A 24,445-nucleotide genomic window follows, 5' to 3' on the forward strand; every position below is an offset into this window, starting at 1 on the left:
ATTTACTCATCACTTGCTGCAATCCTAGTGCACTTGCTAGTGTAGATTGCTAACAACAGATCTCAAGGAGGAAGAAGAGGAAAAGCTGCTGAAAATTCTGAGAAAGCACAAATCTGTAATTGGTTGGAGTATTTCAGATCTGAAAGGTATAAATCCTTCTTTTTGTAAACATAGAATTCTAGTTGAAGAGAAATTTAAGCCAATTGTGCAGCCACAAAGAAGGTTGAACCCAACCATGAAAGAAGTAGTCAAGAAAGAGGTTATGAAGATGCTAGATGTAGGGATCATTTAGCCAATTTCTGATAGCCAATGGGTGAGTCCAGTCTAAGTTGTTCCTAAGAAGGGAGGGATGACAGTTGTACCTAATGAGAAGAATGAACTCATCCCTACTAGGAATGTTACTGGCTGGCGCATGTGTATTGACTATAGGAAGTTAAATGATGCAACTAGAAAGGACCATTTTCCACTACCATTTGCTGATTAAATGCTGGAAAGACTTGCTGGACATTCCTTCTGTCACGACCCCTTTTATAAGGAACCGAGAACATTGTTTCTAAATCACATACTTATTTAAGATAAATAAATAATAGAGAATATAAGTGTAAAATTCACTTCTCATTCAAAATAAAACAAAGTTTCTTACAACAAATATCCAAGAGAACAACATATTATTACATTTAGTTCATAATATTCAAAATACCCAAAATTATACTGCGTAGCTCCCTCTACATGAGGTCTTAAAATATAAGGAAAAAGAACTTTGATGCAAAATTACTCGACTCCAGCTTCTAACATTTCTCCACTGGCCCCTCAGCCTGTGAAGTAGATGCAACACCTGCTACATCTGCTCACGTACCACCGTACGATCATCACAGTACACACGCACACAACGACATAGAAAGAAATGTAAGGGTGAGCTTACAAAAATAAACTAAAATCATATATATATATATATATATATATATATAACAAAACATTACTCACAGCAACAGTCCCATGCATTACCAGCCCATCTAATGCACAGCATAAAAACGGTTTCTAACTGGTTTCACAGCCTAAGTAATCTAGAAGGAACTGAGCCAGTCCGGGAGCGACCCATTCCGGTATCTGGATCCAAACAGCACAATATAGTAGCTCAGCTTGAACTTACCGTTACACGTCTACCCACCTAAACATGTAACTCGACTCTATAATGATGCAAAACATATATCTCAGCATGATGCACACGGCTAAAATTATTTTAACAGCTAAGCTAAGGCAAGTTTATAATAGATCAGCCAAAATCTCAGCATTTTAAATCAATTAACAGCAGTTACAGCTTAGAAAATAGCTTTTATTCAATAGATCTAACAAAATCATATCAAAATATCTTGAAATAGCATATTAAACTATTCAAAACGTAGTTCATAGGCTAAAGTAAGCTCTCCTTACCTCAGAACGATGATTCACACTAGATCTACCAAATATTACTTGTTTTAATGCAAGATTCACCGAAAGTTCAACTTTAGAATGGAGTTTCTCCTAAGAACACCATGAACTTCTATGAGAAAAAGAAGAAGAAGAGAAACGAATGGTAAATCTAGCTTCAAACTTAAAGAAACTTACTTCAAATCCCTTAGAATAGACGTAGAATCTCAGATCTGGCGAGAAATCTAAGTTTAGGAGGGTTCAGTATGAGAGAAAATGGTGATATATGGCCTTGGAACCTTTGAGAACCTTGAATAGGAGTGAAGAAATGAAAATTTTGTGTGAAGCCCCCTTTTATAGAAAATTTTTGAAATTTACTGTTCACCGCCGAAATTATTGTTCATCGCTAGAAACACTATTTACCGCCTTACTGTTCACGCCGGGAACACTGTTCGGGACACTATTCATGCTAGAAATACTGTGCACGCGTTTTGTACACACACTGTACGTGTATGTGACATCAGCCATGACATCAGGATGATGTCACTGATGACGTCAGCGGTCACTGTACATATGCAGTTTGTACTATTTATACGCGGTTTGTACTGTTCATAGGCAGTTTTATTGTTCATTTGACACTGTTCATATGCTACTATTCATTTTTTTTTTCAATAATAATTTCAAACTCCATCTAATCTATTCCAATACTAAATAATCCTTCAATTAACATTTAACAAGTATAAAATATTATATATCACTCAAAAATAAATCGCAAGCCTGACACCTTCTACTATTTTCTTGATGGGTATTCAGGATACAACCAAATAGCAGTGGACCCTATGGACCAAGAAAAGACTGCATTTACATGTCCATTTGGCGTCTTTGCATATAAAAGAATGCCTTTTGGATTATGCAATGCTCCTGCCACTTTTCAAAGGTGCATGCTTTCCATTTTTTCTGATTTGGTAGAAAACATCATTGAAGTGTTTATGGATTATTTTTCTGTTTTTGGTGATTCATTTGATGATTACTTAGCTAATCTATCCACTGTTTTGCAGAGATGTCAAGATACTAACCTTGTGTTTAATTGGGAGAAATGTCATTTCATAGTCCAAGAAGGCATTGTTCTTGGCCATAAGATTTCAGAAAAAGGAATGGAGGTGGACCAAGCAAAAGTAGAAGTTATTAGTAAACTATCTCCACCAATTAATGTTAAAGAAATTAGGAGTTTTTTAGGACATGCTAGTTTTTATAGGAGGTTTATCAAGGATTTTTCAAAAATTACAAAACCTCTTAGTGATTTACTTGTAAAAGATGCTGATTTCAGATTTGATGATGCTTATTTGCATGCATTTTCTATTTTGAAAGAAAAACTGATTTCTGCACCTATTCTTGCAAAACCTGATTGGAATTTATCTTTTGAACTAATGTGTGATGCAAGTGATAATGCAGTGGGTGCTGTTTTAGGACAGAAAGAGGATAGGAAATTGCATGTCATTTATTATTCTAGCAAAGTTTTAAATCCTGCACAAATAAATTACACAACCATAGAAAAAGAACTCCTAGCTATTGTGTTTGCTTTTGACAAATTAGGATCATATTTGATGGGATCAAAAGTTATTGTGTATACTGACCATTTTGCACTTAAATACTTGTTGTTAAAGCAGGATGCCAAGCCAAGATTGCTGAGATGGATTCTATTGCTACAAGAATTTAAATTGGAAATTAGAGATAAAAAGGGAAAGGAAAATGGGGTAGCTGACCACCTGTCGAGACTTCCATTGGAAAGTCTAACCCCTGACTCCTTAGAAATCAATGAAGAATTTCTAGATGAAAGGCTTCTTGCAGTGGAAGATATGCCTTGGTTTGCTGATATGGCAAATTTTAAAGCTACCCAATTCATCCCAAAGAGGTTCACTTGGCAACAAAAGAAGAAGTTCTTACATTGATAACCACGTCGCAATGGTATCAAACAAACTAGATTTTCTTAAAAATTTTGCAATACAAGGAGTAAACCTAGGTCATCTCACAAGGACATAAGATACATTCTATTTCTGGTTCCATCATGTGATTTCATATTAGCTTAGAGAAGGATTGTTTTGAATTAAATTGTAAACAACAGAAAAGAAAAGAACAAGGAATAATTATAGCGAAACGAAGTATGAAATTCAACCAAATCAAGATCTCAATCACTACAACGCAATTCTCATTGTTACACGAATATAATTCCAACGAATTTCCAATCAATACTAATTCAATACGACATTAATAACCCAAAATCTAAATCTAGATTATGAATTTCATCAAAACAAGAACTGCAATCGCAAATCCAATGCTCTAACAAAATTCAGAACAATTGATTTATTGAATTAGGTGAATTCATTTATTTCAAATCTGAAATTTTCATTCTCTGTTTAGAATGTAAACGAAAAATCAATATCATGAAAAACGTAATTATCCTAATCAGAAAAGAGGAGGAAAAGCGCGAATTCGATAAAACCTAACCCGAAACTCAAACGCAATGTTGTTCTTGAAACCTTGAACCGATTGATGGATTAGCCTTGCTTCATGATCATGTTTGCTTCGGCCAAAACCAGAAAATATGAAAAGATGGAAGGTAGAGAGACGAAAATAAAGGAAAGAATTTAAAATAAAGACTTGTAATTCTAAAAAAATTGCGGAAAAAGAAAAATAAGGATTCATACATAGAGTCATAACCTCTATTTAAAGATAAAATAATTGGGCTTAATTAAGGCCCAACTCCCTAATGAGTTTCCTAAACACCTAACTAAGTAAAAGACATAATAATTGGGCTTAATTAAGACCCAACTTCCTAACTAAGTAAAATCAACAATACAATCAAATTCTGAAAATTTTAGTGCAGGGCTGCAATATTGTGACGCAATTTTGGACTTGAAGATGCTCGGACTGGGCTTTTCTCCCAACAGAGAAGTTGTAGATCTCTGTCTTATCTTTCCAGGGACACAAATTTTGTCCAATTCTGAGTAGTGTAGCTCTGGATATGGTCTTTACAAGAAAATGTGTCAAAATAAGAAATTATGGCGGGAATTAAGAAAGATTTATATTTAAATCCTAAATTACTTACTAACACAAATCTAAACTAACACATCAAAATAATGCACTAATGAAGCACAATTAAACCAAAAACATGAAGAGAAAGATGTACTAAAATATGACTATCAATGGGCAAGCGTACCCGTGAAAAAGTAATATAATATTCTAAAATAAGTTCTCGAAATTATCGTCTCACAAGGATTATTTTTTCATTACTAAGAATTTCCTAATTCAATTGTTTGAGGTTAAAGAATATAAGATTAAATTAAACAATAATTTAATTATAAAATCAATTGTAAATAAAAACAAGTAACAACATGCACATCTTAGTTGAACTTATAGGAGAGGAGCCTAGGGCATATGAGTGTTCTCATTCAATCCCTTATATTATTTTTCTGTTTAATTCTAAGTTCGATTTCTTTGTGATTACCAATCATTCATACAATTACTATCAATATCCAATGGTAATGGAATATTAACATTTTTTTCTCTAGACTAACATCTACAATGGTCATGCAAGATATTAATTCAAGAAAGTATAAAGCACCTATGAACTTGTTAATTTAATAACGAGTGGAAGAAAAAGATTAATTTAGTCCACCTAATCCTTTGTCTAATTTTATCCTATAGATTTATTAACTAATCGAGGTATGGTCGCCTAACGATATAATTAATTAAAGTTTTACAATTATGCGCAATAGGATAAACACTAATCACAAACAAAAATCAAACATAGATTCAAACTTTAAAATGTCATAAATTCATAAACAAGTATTTCCATAACCCTAGTTATGAACTTAATTACTCATGCTAAAGGAAGGAACTAAAACAATCATAAACAAAGCTATAGAGGAAAGTAAACTAGATTGGAATGAATTCTCGGTCTTCAAGTACGGTCTACTCTTAATGCTTGAATCTATCTGAGCAATATATTCTTGATATTAAAATCTAAGTTATAACTAGAAAGTATTTCTTAGATTTAGATCTGAATAAGTTTGCTTGATGTGTTGATAGTCTAGGAATAGATATCAATGTATTAATTGCTTTGAAACATGTAAACTTAATGTTAGATGGTTTATTGTAGTCCTAAGCAATCAGGGTATGATGGATTCATCTTAGAACTCTGTAATTAATGTTACAATCCCTTTTTATATAGGATCAATGACATGATACATCACTACTTCCACTATAGATCTATTTATGAGAATAATATATATAGTACAAAAGATATACTTTTCAGAAATTAAACTTCGACATATCAATAAAATAATAGTGACCCAAAGGCATTTTTATCACGACTCCTTTTTATAAGGATTAATGACATTCTGAATTATTACTGCCAATTTTGTTTGATTTATGAGTCAATACTAATATATTACAAATAGTATAATTTTCTAAAGAAAATTTTTGACTTTAACATCCAAATCAACAAATTAATAAAGTCTCGAAAATATTTTACATATCATAGAGATAACATAAAAGTATGTATATAATTACAACAGTGGTTCCAAATGGAGCTCATAATACAAAATCTCTGCCATCAAAATCTTAGATTTGTAACCAAGTGAAGGTTTACACTAAAACTTAAACTACTAGAACTAGAATACATATCCCAAAATATTTGGTCGGACTACTCTTTAGGCCGACTTTGCAACAGGTAAATTAGACACTCTATCTGTCACTCTTGCTCACATATCATAATACGATCATTGTAGCACACACGCAACAACACAAACAAACACAAAGGTGGGCTTATTTAATTAAAAATCATAATACAGAGTATGAATATATTAAAATCATTGGTACAATTCATATAATTCATAGTAATCAGCACAACAACTTCAATCAATTTATGCAACATCTTTAGCCTATTCCTAGTGCTATCTAATGCAAATACAACGATTCAGTTTCCATTTGGTTTTACAGCCTAAGAATCTAGAGGAACTGTTCCGGTTTAGGAGCGACCCATCCCGGTATCTGGATCCAGACAAGTACAACTCAATGTTCTATGCAGCTCTAAAATGATGAAAATGAATGTGATGCAGCACAGTTAAATCAACATACAGTAGAGTTAAATCTAATCTTAGCTTCACCAATACAGTAATGCATACATTTTCATCCAGCATTTTAGTACATATTATATAATGAAACTAAACAACTCAAAACATGATTGAATATTTTTGCGTATATTAAAATCCTCGGCATATATAACACAACATTACAGCACATTATATTCCACTACAACATTCCAAACAATTATCTAACAGTAGAGAATATACTCAACCATACATAAATTTGGGTTTTACTTTATAGCTTGTTCATACAACAACTCATCGTCAACTTAAACGAGATTATCTATCACTTGAACCAAATCAACTTAGTTAAGCTCCCCTTACTAGGAACAAGTTCCAAGATCTTGCTCCTAATAAGTGATGAATCCACATTTTATCATGTTTTTACTTGTCTTTTTAGTTTTCCTTAATAGAAAAATTAGACTTATATAATGTAAATAGTACAAAAATTACATTTTGAGTAAAAATCATAGGTTTATTAATTTTTAGTTAATTTGCATTTAATTACATAGATATAGATTGCAATTTTAATTTTCTTAATAATTTTGCAGAGTCCCCAAGTTAATTTTTGAGAAATCTTGGCCCTTGGATGAAGGTTGGCTTCAAAGTAGCCACTTTCAAGAGCAAAAGTGGCAACTACAGTAAGTTTAGAAATTGAAGGACCCAAAGTAGCCACTATTGCCTCTCATAGTGACCACTCCAGGGAGCTCTAGGACGACGTTTGGGAAGCATTTCTGCGCATGGACATTATTGGCTCTCATAGTGGCCACGCGCACCAGAGTAGCCACTTTCAGCACAAAAAGTGGCAATTCAAGAGAAGTGGCAAACCTTTCATCCTGTGCGTGGACACTCTTTTGGCCCAAAGTGGACACTTTCAAAGCAAAAAGTGGACACTTTGCTGACATGGCATCCAATATAAATAGGTTTTAGGAATTAGGGTACGGGACTTTTTAACACTTTTACACATTTTTCCTTTGCCAAATTGAGACAATTTCCCAGAACATTGGAGTCTTGGGTGACAGCCAAGGGTCCTCTATAGGTTTTAATTTCTAATTTCCCTTTTTATTTTTGTTGAATTTACATTGATGCTGCTTACGTTCTTGCATTTCTTTCTTTCATTTGTGAAGCCCATCCACATGGAGGGCTAAACTCCCTTGTAATTCTTAGTCAATGCACATGAATCTTGAATTCTTGGGATTAATTGCAATAGAAATCTTTCTTTCCTTTGAATTTATTGACCCCAATCTTTGAATGAAATGGAATTTGCATGAAGGGAACATTGCTTAATGAACCCTAAATTACCCAATGAAATTCTGATTCAAAATTGCTTAATTTTGATTAATCTTTGAGGTTGCTTAATCTTAGGGATAGAGATTGGAGCCCATTAAGATGCTTAATTTTAATTGGGATGTTAAAGTTAATTTTCGCTTGTTAGATTAACTTAATTCAAGGGAAAGAAAGGGGATTATTGAATCATTTGAAAGAATAAGGATAGAACTCATTGATTGACTAGAGATTACTCATTTTAATTGATTGAATTTCATTAATTCACATTTCGTTCTTGATTTAAATCTGAAAATTAACAAAAATTCTCCCCTCCCCCATTTTACTTGCTTTAAAATCCATGTTTACACTTGTTCGATGTATGTTCCCAACCAAAAATTCCCTGGAGACAACCTAGGATAACACCCTAGCATTCATTTCTTGCATATTTGATGAGGATTAACGACAATCTTTTGCATGACGAGTAGCTAAATTCGTCTCATCAATAAGCCCCAAAGAGATAGATCAAGCGTTTGAGTACGAAATACGGCCCGAATGGTTTAGATCTACTCAAAACAACATGGTATAAGTCTCTTAAGAAAGAGAGAAAGAATCAAGAGTAAAGACCGAAAAATGAGCTCCAAAAACTCACCTGGATCTTGATGAGATAGACAATATCACTTTGTTCAGGAAGGAATTCAGCTTCAAGAAGGTTTTCCCTAAGGAGGAGAAGTGAGAGAACAGAGAGAAAATGAGACAGAAAAGTTGTCTAATGAGAAAATGAACGTTTCTGGCACTGAAGCTCCTTAAATATCCCTCCAGATCCGCGCACACTTGCTTAAGCAAGGTATTCTCTCGCTTGGGCGAGAAAACCAGATAGTGGAACCTCTCAGATTTCTGCTATTCTGGCTTGAGTGAGATGCATCTCTCCTGAGCGAGCAGCATTCTCGCAGTCCAGAGAGCTACCTAGTTTTCCTGCGACTCCTCGCCTGAGCGAGCTTCTCTTGCTTGAGTGAGGTCACCTCTCACTTGAGTGAGATCCCTTCTCACTTGGGCGAGGGGATAGTTGGAGAGGTCTTATCTTGTCTCACTTGAGCGAGACTAATCTCACTTGACCGAGAATAGTCTAGAATGTTCCATTCTGCACAACTCAGTCTCGCTTGAGCAAGAACTACCTCGCTTGAACGAGACACTTAGCATTCTGAACTCTCAATTCTTCCTAAAATGAAACAACACAAGTCCTTGGCTATAATTCTTAAGTTATCACACACACAACATACTTAAAAACTCAACTCCTAACCCACACTGTTAACCACTTTCAACAACACCATCATACCTCACTGCAATTGCATTGCTCTCTGTCCAGTAATTATTCAGCTCTCTCATAATCCAAATATATGCAACACCATTTAAAAGGAGTAATGCTTATATAAAGTATTTGATATCCGATCAAAACTCTCGCTATTAGTCTTACTCAACTATCAACCAAACGGCACTGCAACTCAAAACTTCCATTAGGTAATTGCACAGCTTACCCATTCACCTTCCAGTGTATGGAATTTCATATTGTCCAAATATATGTAACATGACTTAATAGGGATAATCCATTAATAAATATGTTGGCCTAACAATTTTCATACGACCCAAAAATTTTATAAGTATATGCATTTATAACAGTTGCTCCACATAAAGCTCAAAGTACAAATTTATAAACAATTACATCTCTTGAAAATTGTAGTTAAATAGTCTAGACCTATAATTAAGAGCTAGACTAACAAAATAATTAAAGCTACAATTCTCCTAAATGCATGATGACTCCAACATTCCTCAGCTAGACATTCTAGCATGAGAAGTAGCTACATCACCTGTCACATCTGCTCACGTACTACCATACCGTCATCGCAGCACATACACCAGCACAAATAAATGCAAGAGTGAGCTTACACAACAAACAATCATATTCATAAAATTGATAGAAATGCAATACAAGTATATATAAACTTAATACATCAAAATGCTTAGCAAAACAATACAGTCCTTATGCTCATTCCATGCTCAGCAAAACAACACAGCAACATCAGCCAATTAATATAGCATGTTCAACTCATTCCTAGCCCATCCAATACATCAGTTTATTTTTCGAGTTTGAGAGCGACCCATCCCGGTATTTAGATCTAGACAAGGCACAATTCAACTTCTATCGTTACATGTCTGACTATCTAAACATGTAACTCGACTCTTATTGTTACATGTCTAACCACCTAAACACGTAACTCAGCTTTAGAATGATGCAAATCCACAGAAGGCAACATAACAATATATTAAGCATTTCAACACATCATTTCATAGCACTTATTAACTAGTGTCAGCAATACAGCCATATATATGTTCATAACAAAACCAAGCAGCTCACGGTATTACTCAAGTATTTTAGCATATATTAAACAATTTTAGCACATATATCACATCTTCTCTGCATATTATGTTCTACCACAACATTTCAAACATTCATCTCAAACAGGGATCGTTTCTTGCCATTCACGGAACAACGAAAATTCCATTCATTCAAACATATGTTGTACAATTCTAAACACTAGCAAGTGCACTAGGAATTGCAGCAAGTAATGAGTAATTTTTAAGATCAGAGTATCGTCTCCACAAGGAATTAGGAAATCAATTATCCATTCACAGAACAATAACTAGTTGAGGTATAAGAATTTGCAAGAGTTGTAACATTCAAAAATCAAGAAACAAGAACAATTAAAAGGTAAAGATCTTGCAAAAAATAGAGTATAGAATTTGAGGTTGAGATTAGGAATGGATGAATGATAGTTAGGAATTTATTTCACAAGAATGTCAATATCAATTCAATTATGCCTCTGAATATTCAAGCAATTGGTTAATTGACAATCAGTTTCTCTTATTAATAGTCAAAGTTTAATCCCTTAAATCATTGACCCTAATAAGTAACTAAACCACCCTAATCCCTTAGGTAAAGTTCAATTTCAAGTTGCATTAAGACTTAGAACCGTAGGATTGCAGGATTAGGTTCCCTTATCCCTAAGAAATCCCTAATTCTGGTTGCTAATTCAGATCAAAGAAGCAAATCCAACTTCTATTGGCAAATGTTCCACTTTAATTAATCATATGAATTCTCATTCAAAGATTGCAATGACAGCAGAATTAACAACTCAATTAATCAAAGAACTCAAATTTCAGAAGCAAGAAATGAATCAATACATCAATTCAAGGTCTATGAACTCTTAACTACGAAGAATTAAGCAAACATTGTAGCAGAGAAAGAGAAAGAAGAAGAAGAAGGAGAAGAACGCAGAAGATCCATCTTCAACAATCCCCAATCTGATCCCTCTTCTTGGAGCTTGATGTTCGTCCTCAATCCTCTCTCTGACTCTTTCTCAACGAAGAAATGAAGTGAAAAACAGAAAATGAGCAAAAGACCCCGAAAATCTGAGCGTTTCTAGTATTTATAGAAATTCCCGATTCTATGCGTTATCACTCTTGTTGATAAGAGTGACAACGCAGGAGGTCAAGTAGTGTGCGTGTTCACTTTCGCCAGCAAGAGTGACCACGCGCTAGTTGCCTTGGAACACTTCTCTCTGGAACATCCACTTTCGCCAGCAAGAGTAACCACGCAGAGCTTTGCTGAGATTGAAGTCCTCTAGAACGCTCACTCTCGCCAGCAAGAGTGGTAACACACACTTGTGGAGTCCACTTTCACCAGCGAAAGTGGTAACACGCTACTCGCTGTAATTAGGCCCTCTTTTATAGCCCATATATTCATATTCGATCTTTATTTTATTTGGGTTTTACACTAATTTATTTATTAATTGTGGAGTTTTGTATAAAAAGGCCGCAAGTATATTTTGGGTGCATTTTGGGCCCAAATTAATAGAAGATTAGAGCTTTACAGCAGTCAGCACGCCCAGCCCCTTTAAACAAGCACGGGGGTGCTTCAAGCCCATGCATGGTTGTGCTTAAGGCCTTGCACGGCCGTGCTTATCTGCGGAAAGCCTAATAATGAAGAGTTTTTAGGGTTTTCAAACCCTATTAAAGGAAGACCTAATGCACCATTGAAGACATCTTTGACACACCATTTTTATCTAGTCTTTGGCTCTGGGATACATCTCATCTCGTCTCTCTTGCACGAGATTTTTGGCACACTCTTGGCAGGACTTGGAGCTTCGAGCGATCATACTTGAAGACCGGGAACATATCTCATACTCTAGTTTTCTATTTCTTTTCTTTATGGCTTTGTTCATGATTGTTTTAGTTCTTTTCTTTCTACATGAGTAACTAAGTCTATGGCTAGGGCTATGGGAACTATTGTTTATGAATTTATGGGATTTTGATGTTTGAATCTTAATTTGATTTCTGTTATGTGATTAGATTTTATTCTATTGCGCTTCTTCCTTAATCCTAATTAATTATATTGTCAGGCGACCGTACCTCGGTTAATTAATAGATCTATAGGGTAAAACGAGACAAAGGATTAGGTGGACCAAACTAATCTTTCTCTTCTAATGGTTATTAAATTAACAAGTTCATAGGTTCCTTAAGCTTTCTTAAATTGATGTCTTGCATGACCATTGGGGATGTTAATTTAGAGAAAAGAATATTAGTATTGCATGACCATTGAGTTTTAATAGTATTCGTATGAATGATTGGTAATCACAAGAAAATCAGATTTAGAGTTAAATAGAAAATTGACCAAGACGTGCATTGTATTCCTTGCTCTTAGTTTTATAATTGATTTTATAAATTCTTATTTTTAATCAATCTCGTATCTTTGAAGCTTAAACAATTGAATTAGGAAATTCTTAGTAATTGAAAATCAATCCTTGTGGGACGATATTTCGGGAACTTAATTTAAGAATCCTTTATTACTTCTCGATGGGTACACTTGCCCTCCGAAAGGTTGCGTGTTCACTTTCACCAGCGAAAGTGATAACGCCCAACACGTCTTCATCAATTCTTGTTCTATGTTTCCAGATTTGCTACTTTTCTTCTATCTTTCTCTCTTATTCCTCGATCTTATGATCTCAACTCAGAGTCTCCTGCAAAATAGGTTCTAATTAGTACTTTTTACATAGAAAATTCACAAAATCTAAACAATTAAACTATTTAGAAATAACTTGAATATTCTATTATTTTTATGAGTTTTTCAGCTTTTTCCATCATATTTTTCATATCAAATGTATTAAAAACTAAGGTAAAATACTAGTAAAATCTGCATTTATCAACATACTCTAGGTTCTACCCTAAGGTTTATTCATATGTCACTCATTCTTAGCTAAAGCAAGATTATGAACAATATCATAATACCCAAGAAAGTAATAAAGACATTCTAGGGTAAGCTTCTCTTACCTAGAACTGGATTTTTTTTCATATCTCACTCCATGTGAGTCCCAGAGAGAGAAACAATGTCTAAGAAAGCTCTTGAGAAAAGAAATCAAGAACCAAGGAGTGAAGAAGGAGAACTGAGGTCCATAAATTGACCTAGATCTTAATGAGATAGACATTCTCATTTAGATTGGGAAGAAATTTAGCTTTGAGAAGGCTTTCTTTAAGGGGAGGAGGTGAGATATCAGAGAGAGAATGGGAGGGAAAGGTTGTTTGGTGAGAAATGAAAGTTTTCAGCTAAAAATTCCTTTAAATACCCCTCAAACTCACGATCTTCTCGTTACAACAAGCATCTGTCGCTCCAATGAGATATACTATACCATGTCTCCTTCCTACTATCTATCATTTTCGTTGCAATGAGAATCTCCTCGCTCCAACGAGAGTTCATCATGCTATAAAGCGCTCTAGAGAGCCTAATTCTAGACAACTTGTCTCACTATAATGAGAGATATTTTGCTATAGTTCAACCTTACTCAAACCAAACAACATTCATTCATTTTTCATCTAGTAATTATACAGAACACACACACGCAAACACATATTTGTATGTATGTATGTATGTATATATATATATATATATATATATATATATCAGATAATTACAACACCAATTTAAAAGAATACTAAATATACCTATAATATAGACCTGACAATTAAGGAATCAATATAGATGAAAATTGTGTAGCAACAAGATCTATGAATTGGGTGATTATCTATCAGATAATTACAACACCAATTTAAAAGAATACTAAATATACCTATAATATAGACCTGACAATTAAGGAATCAATATAGATGAAAATTGTGTAGCAACAAGATCTATGAATTGGGTGATTATATATCAGTGAACCAGTAGAATACAGAAAAGTGAGATTAATGAAGTTCAATCCTAGCTATTAATTCTGAATCAAATCCTATTTACAACTTTCATTTTTATTCTTTTGTCAAACTGAATGATTTTCCAAAGAGAACTTGTTTCAAAATCACCTTTGCCATAAATAACTTAAAGAGTTAAACACTTGAGAGAACTTAAGTCTGTTGTTCCTTGTGGATACAACACTCACTCACCATTTTATTACAAGTTGGTTTTAGTATTTACACTAGTTCTCAACATCCAATAAATTTAACATTATAGAATTAAACATTACAATAATAATAGTAGTTGGCAAAATATCGTAACAATCATGACAATTTGGTAAACTTGTACCATGTTTTCTTCTGTATAACTTTCTTCAAAATATAAGGTACTTGAACAAGAATTATAATCATTTTTTATCCCCAATAATTTTTTAAATATTTGACAAATGTACTAAGTTTTCGATGTAGTATAAAAGGTTGTCATATCCACAAGAAATGTTGATACTCAAGTAATTTTAGTTATCCAAATTAAAATTTACAAAGTCCTAAATATTCACAAATTTACAACTATGGTTGTTTGGTTTTTGGTTGATTAAATGCATTAAAGTAAAGAATAGATGATAGAATGCAGATTTACTACGATAATAAAATGCAAGGATCGAATTTTATCTATCTCTAACTTCCTATTTTAGTCATAATATAGCATGAACAAAGACCAAGGTTTTATGATGCACTCCTATTATATTCACTCATTGGATTCCTCTCACTCAAGATTCTAAGATGTATTTATTGCATGATAATTCATTACCTTAACAACAAACAATCCAACATTATAGCAAGAGTTATTTAGCATACAATAGATTGAGATCTATTCTTAGAGTTTCAACCTAATGTGTGAGTTTATCCCAACTGGGTCCCAAGGTAGTTTCTCATCTTACTTCGAATTTCCAAATCATGAATCATTCTCCTTATGGTAGAAACAAGCATTAATATCAAAATAAACACACCTAACTCATGGAAAATGAATAAAATATATTAATAAACTAAAATACTCAGAAAGTTAAGATTACATCCAATCCACTATAGAATTCGAGCCACTCATAGTGTATAAAACAATAAGGAAATACATGAAAAAAAGATAGAAATTAGTTCTCCAATGATGTAGCTACTTTCCCACACTTCCCTCCTTTTACTCTGCACTCCTCTTCGCAAAATTAGGTCACTCCCATTTGCCCCTTTCGTGTTTGGATTCTTTTGATTTAGGGAAATTAATGAACTCTTGCTTGAGTGAGCCATTTCTCGCTTAAGCGGGATCCACACAGAGGCGCTTTGGCAGTTCCAGACAAGAGCTCTCTCCTCGCTTAGGCAAACCATAACTCGCTCTAGCGAGACTTGAAGGCTTTGTGGACTTTGTTTCTCTTCTCTTCACTCTTCATTTCATCATGCTTTGCCCTTAATATTTAGCACAGGATAAGAGGATCAAATAAATGCCTTCATATAATTATATATTTAAAGCAAATAACTACTAAATTTAAGTGACTAGACTTTAATTAACATGAAATAAAAGGAAATTTAAGTATAAACTAATTAAAAAGAAATCAAATAAGTGTCAAAACATAGACTAAAGACTACTAAAATATGTCACTTATCGCAACACCATTGCAAATACCCAACCCACTATTTGTATATGTCATAGGTTTAGTACCATCAATTCTACCACTTCCCCGATCACCATCACTTTGTATTACATTTTTCATCTCCATACTTTCTTTGAAGGTGTTGCATCTCAATTGTCAATGACTGTTTAATTTTATAAACACCATTGTAACTTCCATAAGCCAAATAGAATTCATAAGCTTCATTCGTATTAACAAATTTTATTTTCTTAATGTCACTGCTACATAAATCAAAGAAATTCACGTACCCATCATTTTGCATAACGACTTTATTTGAACTTCCAAATTTGTCAACAACATTGCATTCCACAACAAAAACCTAAAACAAAAATAAAAACTAATAAAAACACTTTTTTGGTTCATGCAAATCAAACAAAACAACAAAGGTCATGCACTAAAATACATACAAGCCTATCCAAATCAACATTCGTTTCCATCGTCATTTTCACTAAAATCCATCTTACTTTTCCTTTTAAAATGAGTCTTCTTTCCTAATAAGTCTATAATTAGGCCCTATTTTATAGCCCATATATTCATATTTGACCTATATTTTATTTAGAGTTTACACTAATTTATATATTAATTATGCAGTTTGGTGTAAAGATGCCGCAAGTGGACTTTAGGTGCGTTTTGGACCCAAATTAATGGAAGATTACAGTTTCGCAACAGGCAGCACGCCCAGACCCTTTCAACAAGCATAGGGGGTACTTCGAGCCCATGCACGGTTGTGCTTAAGGCCTTGCACAGCCGTGCTCATCTGCAGGAAGCCTAATTACGAAGAGTCTTTAGGATTTTCAAACCCTATTAAAAGGGGACCTCAGGCCTCACGTGTGACACCATTTTGACCTTGACTTTTGCTCTGGGATACATCTCATCTCGTCTCTCTTGCACGGGATCTTTGGCACACTCTTGGCAGGACTTGGAGCTTCAAGCGATCGTACTTGAAGACAGGGAACACATCTCACATTCTAGTTTGTTATTTCTTTTAATTATGACTTTGTTTATGATTGTTTTAGTTCTTTTTTTTAGCATGAGTAACTAAGTCCATAGCTACGGCTATTGTTCATGAATTTATGTGATTTTGACGTTTGAATCTAAATTTGATTTTCGTTTCGTGATTAGATTTTATCCTATTGCGCTTCTCTCTTAATCCTAATTAATTATTTCGTCAGGCGACCGTACCTCGGTTAATTAATAGATCTATAGGGTAAAACGAGACAAAGGATTAGGTGGACCAAATGAATCTTTCTCTTCTTTATCGTTATTAAATTAACAAGTTCATAGGTTCCTTAAGCTTTCTTAAATTGATGTCTTGTATGACCATTGAAGATGTTAATTTAAAGAAAAGAATATTAATATTGCATGACCATTGGGTATTAATAGTATTCGTATGAATGATTAGTAATCACAAGAACATCGGATTTAGAGTTAAACAGAAAAATAACATAAAGGATTGAATGAGAAAACCCATACGCCCTCGGTTCCTCTCCATTAAGTTTAACCAAGACATGTATTGTATTCCTTGCTCTTAGTTTTATAGTTGATTTTATAAATTCTTGTTTTAATTGATCTCGTGTTTTTGAAGCTTAAACAATTGAATTAGGAAGTTCTTAGTAATTGGAAATCAATCCTTGTGGGACGATATTTCGGGAACTTAATTTAAGAACCCTTTATTACTTCTCAATAGGTACACTTGCCCTGCAAACATTTTCCTTTCCCTACCTCTTCATCCTCCTCTTCACCTTTCTCTTTCTCTTTGTCTTCCTTTTGCCTTTTGCCTTGAACTAAGTCTTCGTCCTTGTCTTTGCTAGAAACCTTCGCCTACACCTTCCTTTGTCATTTCCTATGTGTTTTCATCTATGCCTTCACTTTCCTCTTCGTCAAAGCATTCGCCTTCCTTTGCATCTTCCTATATTTCTTCGTCTACTTCTTCACCTTCCTCTTCGTCCTTCTCTCCCTATTCCTTATTATCTCACAACTTCAACCAATTTAGAAAATACACTTTCAATTAGTAACGCAAATTATACTAAGCAAAGCCACCCTAAAGCATTGATATCTATTTATAGTTTTACCTTCATGAATAAGATCTGATAATTGTTACTCGTCCAACTTTAAATTTCTTCAGCTTCAATCTTAGTCATTTAACATGAAATCAGATCAATAGTCTCAAATCATCTACACTTTGCTTATTCAAAAGCATTACTTTTCTAATTTCCTTACTTGTCAAAGTTAAAAGAATGATGTTAGAATCAACCTAATTACTATTCTTTAGAAATAGTTTATTTTTTGACTTATTTTTTACTACTTCATTCTCACGTTATTCTTTTAGACTTATCAAGTCTTCCATTTTGAAATTTTTATTTACTACACCAATTCCCCTATTCCTTATCCAATTTCGCATTTAATTCCTTTTACTTTTTTGACTCACGTTAACTTCCTTTTAACACTTGTTTTTCAATTGAAATTTCTAGTTAATTAGACCCCTCCACCTATTCCCACAAATTCCTCCCCTCCTATTGAAAATTTGATTGTGTTCTACTTTAGAATGTGTTTATTCACTTTCCTTCTTAAACACACTAGTAGTATTGCCTATACACTTTATATTTCCAAGTGATTGCAATGAAAAGTTTTGCCTAACTAAAAAATTCAAGAAGCATTATTAGATTTATACTAAAGTATTTTAAATCTAAGAAAAATTAGTCCATATATAAAATTTTACACTTATTAATCACGGAATAAGTTGATGTTACAAATGTAGCCAGTAATCCAATTAAAAAACAAATTTAGAAGCTTGAAAATCCACTAACAAACATTTGAAGATAACTTATAAACACTGGTAAGTACATGCTAGAGTGATGATACCAACGCAGATGGTTTACATTACAAAGCCAATTTTTTTATTAAGACTCGTACATACAAACTAGTGTCCATCTAACTAGTTTCCATCCTAAAAACAATTTAGTGGCCACTTCAGCTTTACTGTGTGACAAATACATGCATTAAATGAATAAATTAAATCTGAACTTTAGCTAACATCACAATGTACAACACAAACAAATCGCCTCTGATTTCTTCCTCAGCAAGAATTTCTTCATAAAGATTTTGGGTATGCAAGTATACTTCAGCTTCATTGAAATTGTCGCATACTGAGTCAAGTTGTCAGCAAATTTCATCCGCGTTGTAAACAGGTATCTGCCAAACTTTAGTGTTCTTTTTTGGGTCATCAGTGAGGCTATAATCTGTCTCATCTTCCTTGAATGTTCTAATGAACGTTTTAGCACCCATCATTATAAGCCTCTCGATCATGAACAACTGGTAATTGTTCTCAATTAATGGATCCAAGATATGGCTATAATTTGAAGAATATGCCAATCTATACCTGCAAGAGAATCACAAAGGACATAAAGAAGAGTATTTGATGCCTGCCAAAAGTTTGCTGCAGAAACGGAAGTGACTATTGGAATCTTGTTTTTGTGATATTTGTCTATGATCAGCTTCGCCTTCCAAAGCATACTAGAGTCATTGTAAATAAGAATATGGACAAGAAATGATCAAATGTTCATAAGCATTCAAATTTAATAACCAGCCAGAAATAATCCATCAGAAAACAGATAAAGTACATGGTACGATAAAAAGTGAAGAGGCAAAAAAGTATACCTAGTGCAATGAGTATAGTCTAAGGTTCAGTGAGATGCATATTAGCAAACTACAATTATTGGCTTTTTTTAAAACAAATCAAGATGTTAACATAAAATTGACGCAAATTTCCAGCAGAAAATGAATGAAAGCATATGCATATTGCTTCCATGACCTCTGCATAAACAGAGTCAACTTCACATAGCATTAAACACATATTTTAATTACTGTCAAGAAATAATTACATAGGTAACACCCCCCCCTCCCCATGCGTACATGCTGCACCCATGGGAAAAACTAGAGCATGCGAGAGAAAAGTTACCTGACAGAAAGTGGTGAAAAAAACCCTGGAGTCCTTTCATTTGAAGCAATAAACAAGATTCTTCCAGGAGGGACCCACTTTGCTATCCTACATACAATAAACTCAGGCCGTGTATCCCTATCAAGGTGAGGATGCAGGGTCCTTGCTACACCAAATCTATCCTTCCTGGTCTTTATTTTATCCCCACGACGAACATGGATGGCATCATAATCACCAAGTTGTGCTTTAATCTGTGAACAAGAGTCTGATAAGAAATTGAAATGTGTAACACAGTGATACTGTTCCATTGTAATGCAACAATTTTAATATATCAAGCATATTACGATATAACATTCATTCAAGGCATGTGACAGCAAATTATCTATGTACATGATAGGAACTGAATTTCCTATGGAATAATAAAGGAAATATTTAGAGAACAATACTCTGATTACAAGGCTAATATGGAGAAAATATAAAAAATGATATTGAAAGAAAACGAATCATTGAAGGAAAACCTCTCTGCCCTATGGCAAGAGCCACCCAAAACTGCCCAATTTGACTGCCTGCCTACCTTCACATTTCCCCTTATATCCCCACTCAGCCTCTAACCTCAATGCCTCCCACATTTCTTGCCATGTATGCAAGTTTGTTACAACTTAGATAAATCCCATTTTTGCCAATGGAACAGTTGAACTCCTTATAGAAGAATACACAGTACACACAGTCAGCTGCTGCTTAACCCTCACTCATTTTTGTATGAAGCAGGAAGTCACAATATCAGGCTAACCAATATCTTAACCCTCCCTCATTGATTTGTGTAAGACTTCTCAGTGGTAATTTACTCCTGTCCATTTCAAGGGAGTTACTATTACTGTATTGATGTGCAGAAATACAGAGCAGCTTTCTTGCATTATTGATTCTTCCATTTTCACTTTTATTTCTTTCTTTGTTTCTGTTTTAGAGGATACTTTACCCTCCCCATACTTGTACTTCACTACTTTAGTCTCAGCAATTTCTTTTTCTATCCAAAAAAAATATAAATGAATTTACAATAATATCTTTGAGGAAAATGAAAAAAAAAAACAGAATATACACACATAAAAGCTAACCATAATCTACTTCCAAATGGCCCATCCTGTAGTCAAAAGCACCACTTGTATGCAAGAAAAATAAATGGAAAACAGAAGTATATTATAAAGGAGAGATGAAATCAAGCATTTATCTAATCCTAATGTCAATTTTGACCTCGTTAGTCTATCAAATTGGCTGCTTAAAATTTGATTACCTGCATAAAAATGTAAATATAAACTATATAAAGACACAGGCATTAACACAGGGACCTATGTGAAAGAATAGATCAAATCCCTTAACCACTCGTACTGCCAGCCGTCATGCACGCAACTAAATGCAGATTAAATTGTCAGTGTTTTTTCTTTTATTGTAAAGAGAAAATTACCTGTGAAAAATGACAGCATATAGTGACAATTGAATTATACCTAAATTTAGTTCTAAGAATTTTACCCTTAGAAATTAGTTTTTATTTTTCATCTACTGGATGTCTCATCTACCATTATGCTTACTTGTTTGTTCCTGCCTCAGTTCCTTTCTTATTGAGGGGGAAAAGAAAAGAAATGGAGGGAGGGAGGGAGGGGGCAAAGGGGGTCAAGTATAGGCCAGATGAAAATCATATCCACAAGCCTTATTATTCTATAAAATTTCTTCATGCCTCTCTGCATTAAGAGATGCACAAAGTATAGCTAAATGGACTAAATTCAGTCTCCATAAAATTATCTTTCATTTTCTTAATATAAAAAATACATCAGAAGAGTCCTAAGTAGTCATGTCATTGACCTGTCACTGGAATGCACGAAGCTAGTTCAAAAGGGTATATGTTTCAGGAATAGACTCGAGAAAACCCCTAGTGTACCAATATTTAACCTTGATATAACTCATTTAGGTTCAAATCCAAATATAGAAGAGTAAAATATATTTAAATTTTAACAGTTGTATGCTCCAAAGCAATAGACTTAAAACCCATTTTTAAAAATAAAAAACAAATTTAAAATTAAATTAATCCTACTTGCAAATATTAACGACTTTAAAAGACCACATGGCAAATGGACCTTTTCTGCTGCATCTCTTAGTTTCCCAGCAGCCATTGATGGCAGAAATGAATATGGCAGCATTATGGCACTACGGTTGTTTCGATCCTTGCATTCCATAAACCTGGAAGGTCATCAATTGAACCACAAAGCAGTCAGTTACATATTTGTCATGTACAGCAGTTCTAATAGCTCAAGTGTCTTTCCAAACAAATATATCTCTATCATATAACAACTTTCCTTTAGGCCTTTTTTTTTTGGGAGTGTAGAGGGAGAGGGAAGGGAAGGGTCACATTTAAAAACTCCCGAATAAGGATTACCATTAAATAAACCTTCCCCTTCCCCTTCCCCTCCTAAATTTTACTCCCAAACAAAGCCTTAAGAACTTACCAAGACAGAGGGCTTGCAGTTCTGTTAATGAGCAACAAATCCAAGTAGCGGTTATTTTCTTTAAGATCAACACGGTTAACTCCTTCCACATGTGCAACTCCTCTGGCTCCCAACTTCATGCTTGTGGATAGAACCGTATACCACTCTTTTGAATCATCCAAAATCACACGAACAATTCCCGATATGAGTTCTATGTCATACAAAGAGTCCATGGCACAAGAACTCGCAGCCCACCTAAATAAGGCCAGTTAAATCAACCAAAATCTGGCAAAGCTAAATTATAATATGTATATTAACAATGACAAAACAACTCAACTAACCTTTCCTCAGAAGTAGTAGCATTAGTGGAATGATGAAGGATTCCTTTCTTGTTATGTATGGGATTAATACACATCCTCGATGGCATCACAAAAGTTCTGCAACCACGACATAACAACTTCACTTAGGATTTGCAGTAATGCCCTTGCAATTGTATTGATAACAATTAAGGCTTTAAACTACTGCCCACAACTGCAATCATAGCTAGGGGTGTAAATATCTAGAGCTAGTACGGAAATGGGATCTCCAATAGCAAGAGATAAGAGATTCATATGAGAAAACTTAAGTAAATGAGCTTCTGAGTTGAGTTATTTGTAAATCGCTAGACCTTGACTTATTAAATGCTCATTCAAGTTTCTCTGTTTAGGTAAACAAACAAGCTTAAACTTGACTTATTAGCACGAAAGTATTCTGACATGATACATCTGCATATGTACATCTATATTCAGATAATTGTAATTCTATTTATTATATTTGCTTGAAAAATCAGAATTTTGTCTGCTATCATATATATACATAATGTTTACTTAATTTCAATTTTCTAGTGTTATGTTTTAAATGAATAATAATTTTTTTTCAAAGAAATGCACTATTTTTGTCGTCAAAGACTCCATTTCTAATCTTAAATTATCTTTATAAATATAAAATTATATGTTATCACTATTGTACTTTACTTATTAGTACAAAAGTATCTCTTAAATAATAAATTAATAAACAAAACTAATTCAAAGAGAAATTCGACAAAGAAGAACAAACAAGTTAACAAGTCAAGGACGAGCTTTGAAACTTTTAATCAATTCAAGTTCAAGCTTTAAAGTTGTGTCATTTAAATAAATGAACCAAATTCAAGCATACTCCCTTTCAAGTATTAAAATGGTTTACACTCCCAATCATAGTCACGTATTCCTAATTTTGCCATATTGAATAGAAGAAAATTTAGGTGCAGTTGCTTAAGTGTTGTTTGTTAATCAAAATTAGAGTTTAAAAAAAAATAAAAAGCTAATTTTAATAGGTAAATGACACTAACGTCACATAAAGAAAAACACCACTGCGTTGGGTGGCAATTATAGTAAAAGGATAAATACAAGGAAGAGGAGAGTGTGAGATGGATGGAGAAAAAAAGCACCGTTGAAGAAACATGGCTTCTTCGAGGGCGCATCGGAGGCTGGATTCTTGGTGGCCCAGGCCTTCGCAAGATACACAGTGTTTTCCGGGACAGTCGATTCGGGTTCCCCAATACAGGTACTTCTCCTCTGACTCCTGTTTTTGTTGTTGTTGTTGTCGTCGTCGTACGTTGTCGGTTGAGAGCATAGAGGAGAAGAGGAAGAGGATTGCAATCGCTGTCACTGCTGCGACAAGGAGCAAAATTGAAGATCTCGCGGGTTTCGGTTTCGTCTTTGCGCCTCTGTGAAATGCCATCGAAATTTCTGCTACGTCTGTGTTGTTATTGCTGTTGAGGGAGTGAGGCAGATTTCACAGATTAGATTCTTCAGTATTCAACTATTCGTAAAAAGAAACCTCCTCTTCTGTATTGTTAGCTTTATTCTGTGGGATACTTCAGTTAATAAAAAAGACCATAGTTACAAAATAAATAAATATTATTCCGTATTTAAATGTATGTTTTTACTATTTATGAATAAGTTTTCTTTCATTTTTACCTTTTTATTTTTAAAAAATAATATTTATCATCACTTAATAATATCATAATACTAATAAATATATTAATGTGTTTCATGAATTTCTATAAGTATATTTATATTTTGTATTAAATAATTTAATTTAAAAATAATTATAATTTAAATAATACTTATTTTAAACGTAACAGAAAAATAAAAAATAAAAATTTTCATTATTTTTTAAAATAAATTATATATAAAAAATAAATATTACAGTTAAACTTAATTTATATAGATTTTAAATACT

The 24,445-nt window shown here is 33.7% G+C and overlaps 1 protein-coding gene across 3 annotated transcripts; it reads right to left on the reverse strand.

Moving 5' to 3' along the window:
- Nucleotides 1-18,567: 18,567 nt before the first annotated feature.
- On the reverse strand, nt 18,568-24,007 carry LOC113872202. 3 transcript variants are annotated; one of them, XM_027509557.1, is made up of 7 exons: nt 23,649-24,007; nt 22,525-22,620; nt 22,205-22,438; nt 21,836-21,938; nt 19,731-19,960; nt 19,152-19,285; nt 18,568-19,034 (listed from the first exon to the last, which is right to left on the reverse strand). In XM_027509557.1, exons 1-7 carry the CDS (start codon nt 23,939-23,941, stop codon nt 18,808-18,810), a joined length of 1,317 nt encoding a protein of 438 aa, XP_027365358.1. In that variant the 5' UTR covers nt 23,942-24,007; the 3' UTR covers nt 18,568-18,807. The 3 variants fall into 3 exon arrangements, with proteins under 3 accessions (XP_027365358.1, XP_027365359.1, XP_027365360.1); XM_027509558.1 differs by lacking the exon at nt 19,152-19,285 and having other exon boundaries at nt 18,568-19,151; XM_027509559.1 differs by lacking the exons at nt 18,568-19,034; nt 19,152-19,285 and adding an exon at nt 20,810-20,847 and having other exon boundaries at nt 19,753-19,960.
- Between the last annotated feature and the right edge of the window lie 438 nt (nt 24,008-24,445).

This window comes from Abrus precatorius, unplaced genomic scaffold (assembly GCF_003935025.1).
Source record: "Abrus precatorius isolate BTA unplaced genomic scaffold, Abrus_2018 Scaffold7, whole genome shotgun sequence".
In the NCBI taxonomy this organism is placed as follows: Eukaryota; Viridiplantae; Streptophyta; class Magnoliopsida; order Fabales; family Fabaceae; genus Abrus; species Abrus precatorius.

Excerpts from the sequence above, each read along its gene's own strand:
- LOC113872202 (XM_027509557.1), bottom strand. The coding sequence starts at position 23,941 with ATGGCATTTCACAGAGGCGCAAAGACGAAACCGAAACCCGCGAGATCT. Across the intron at positions 19,961-21,835 it reads TAAGAGATGCAGCAGAAAAG|ATTAAAGCACAACTTGGTGA; the intron begins GTCCATTTGCCA and ends TCTTGTTCACAG. Across the intron at positions 19,035-19,151 it reads CCTTTGTGATTCTCTTGCAG|AACATTCAAGGAAGATGAGA; the intron begins GTATAGATTGGC and ends AACGTTCATTAG.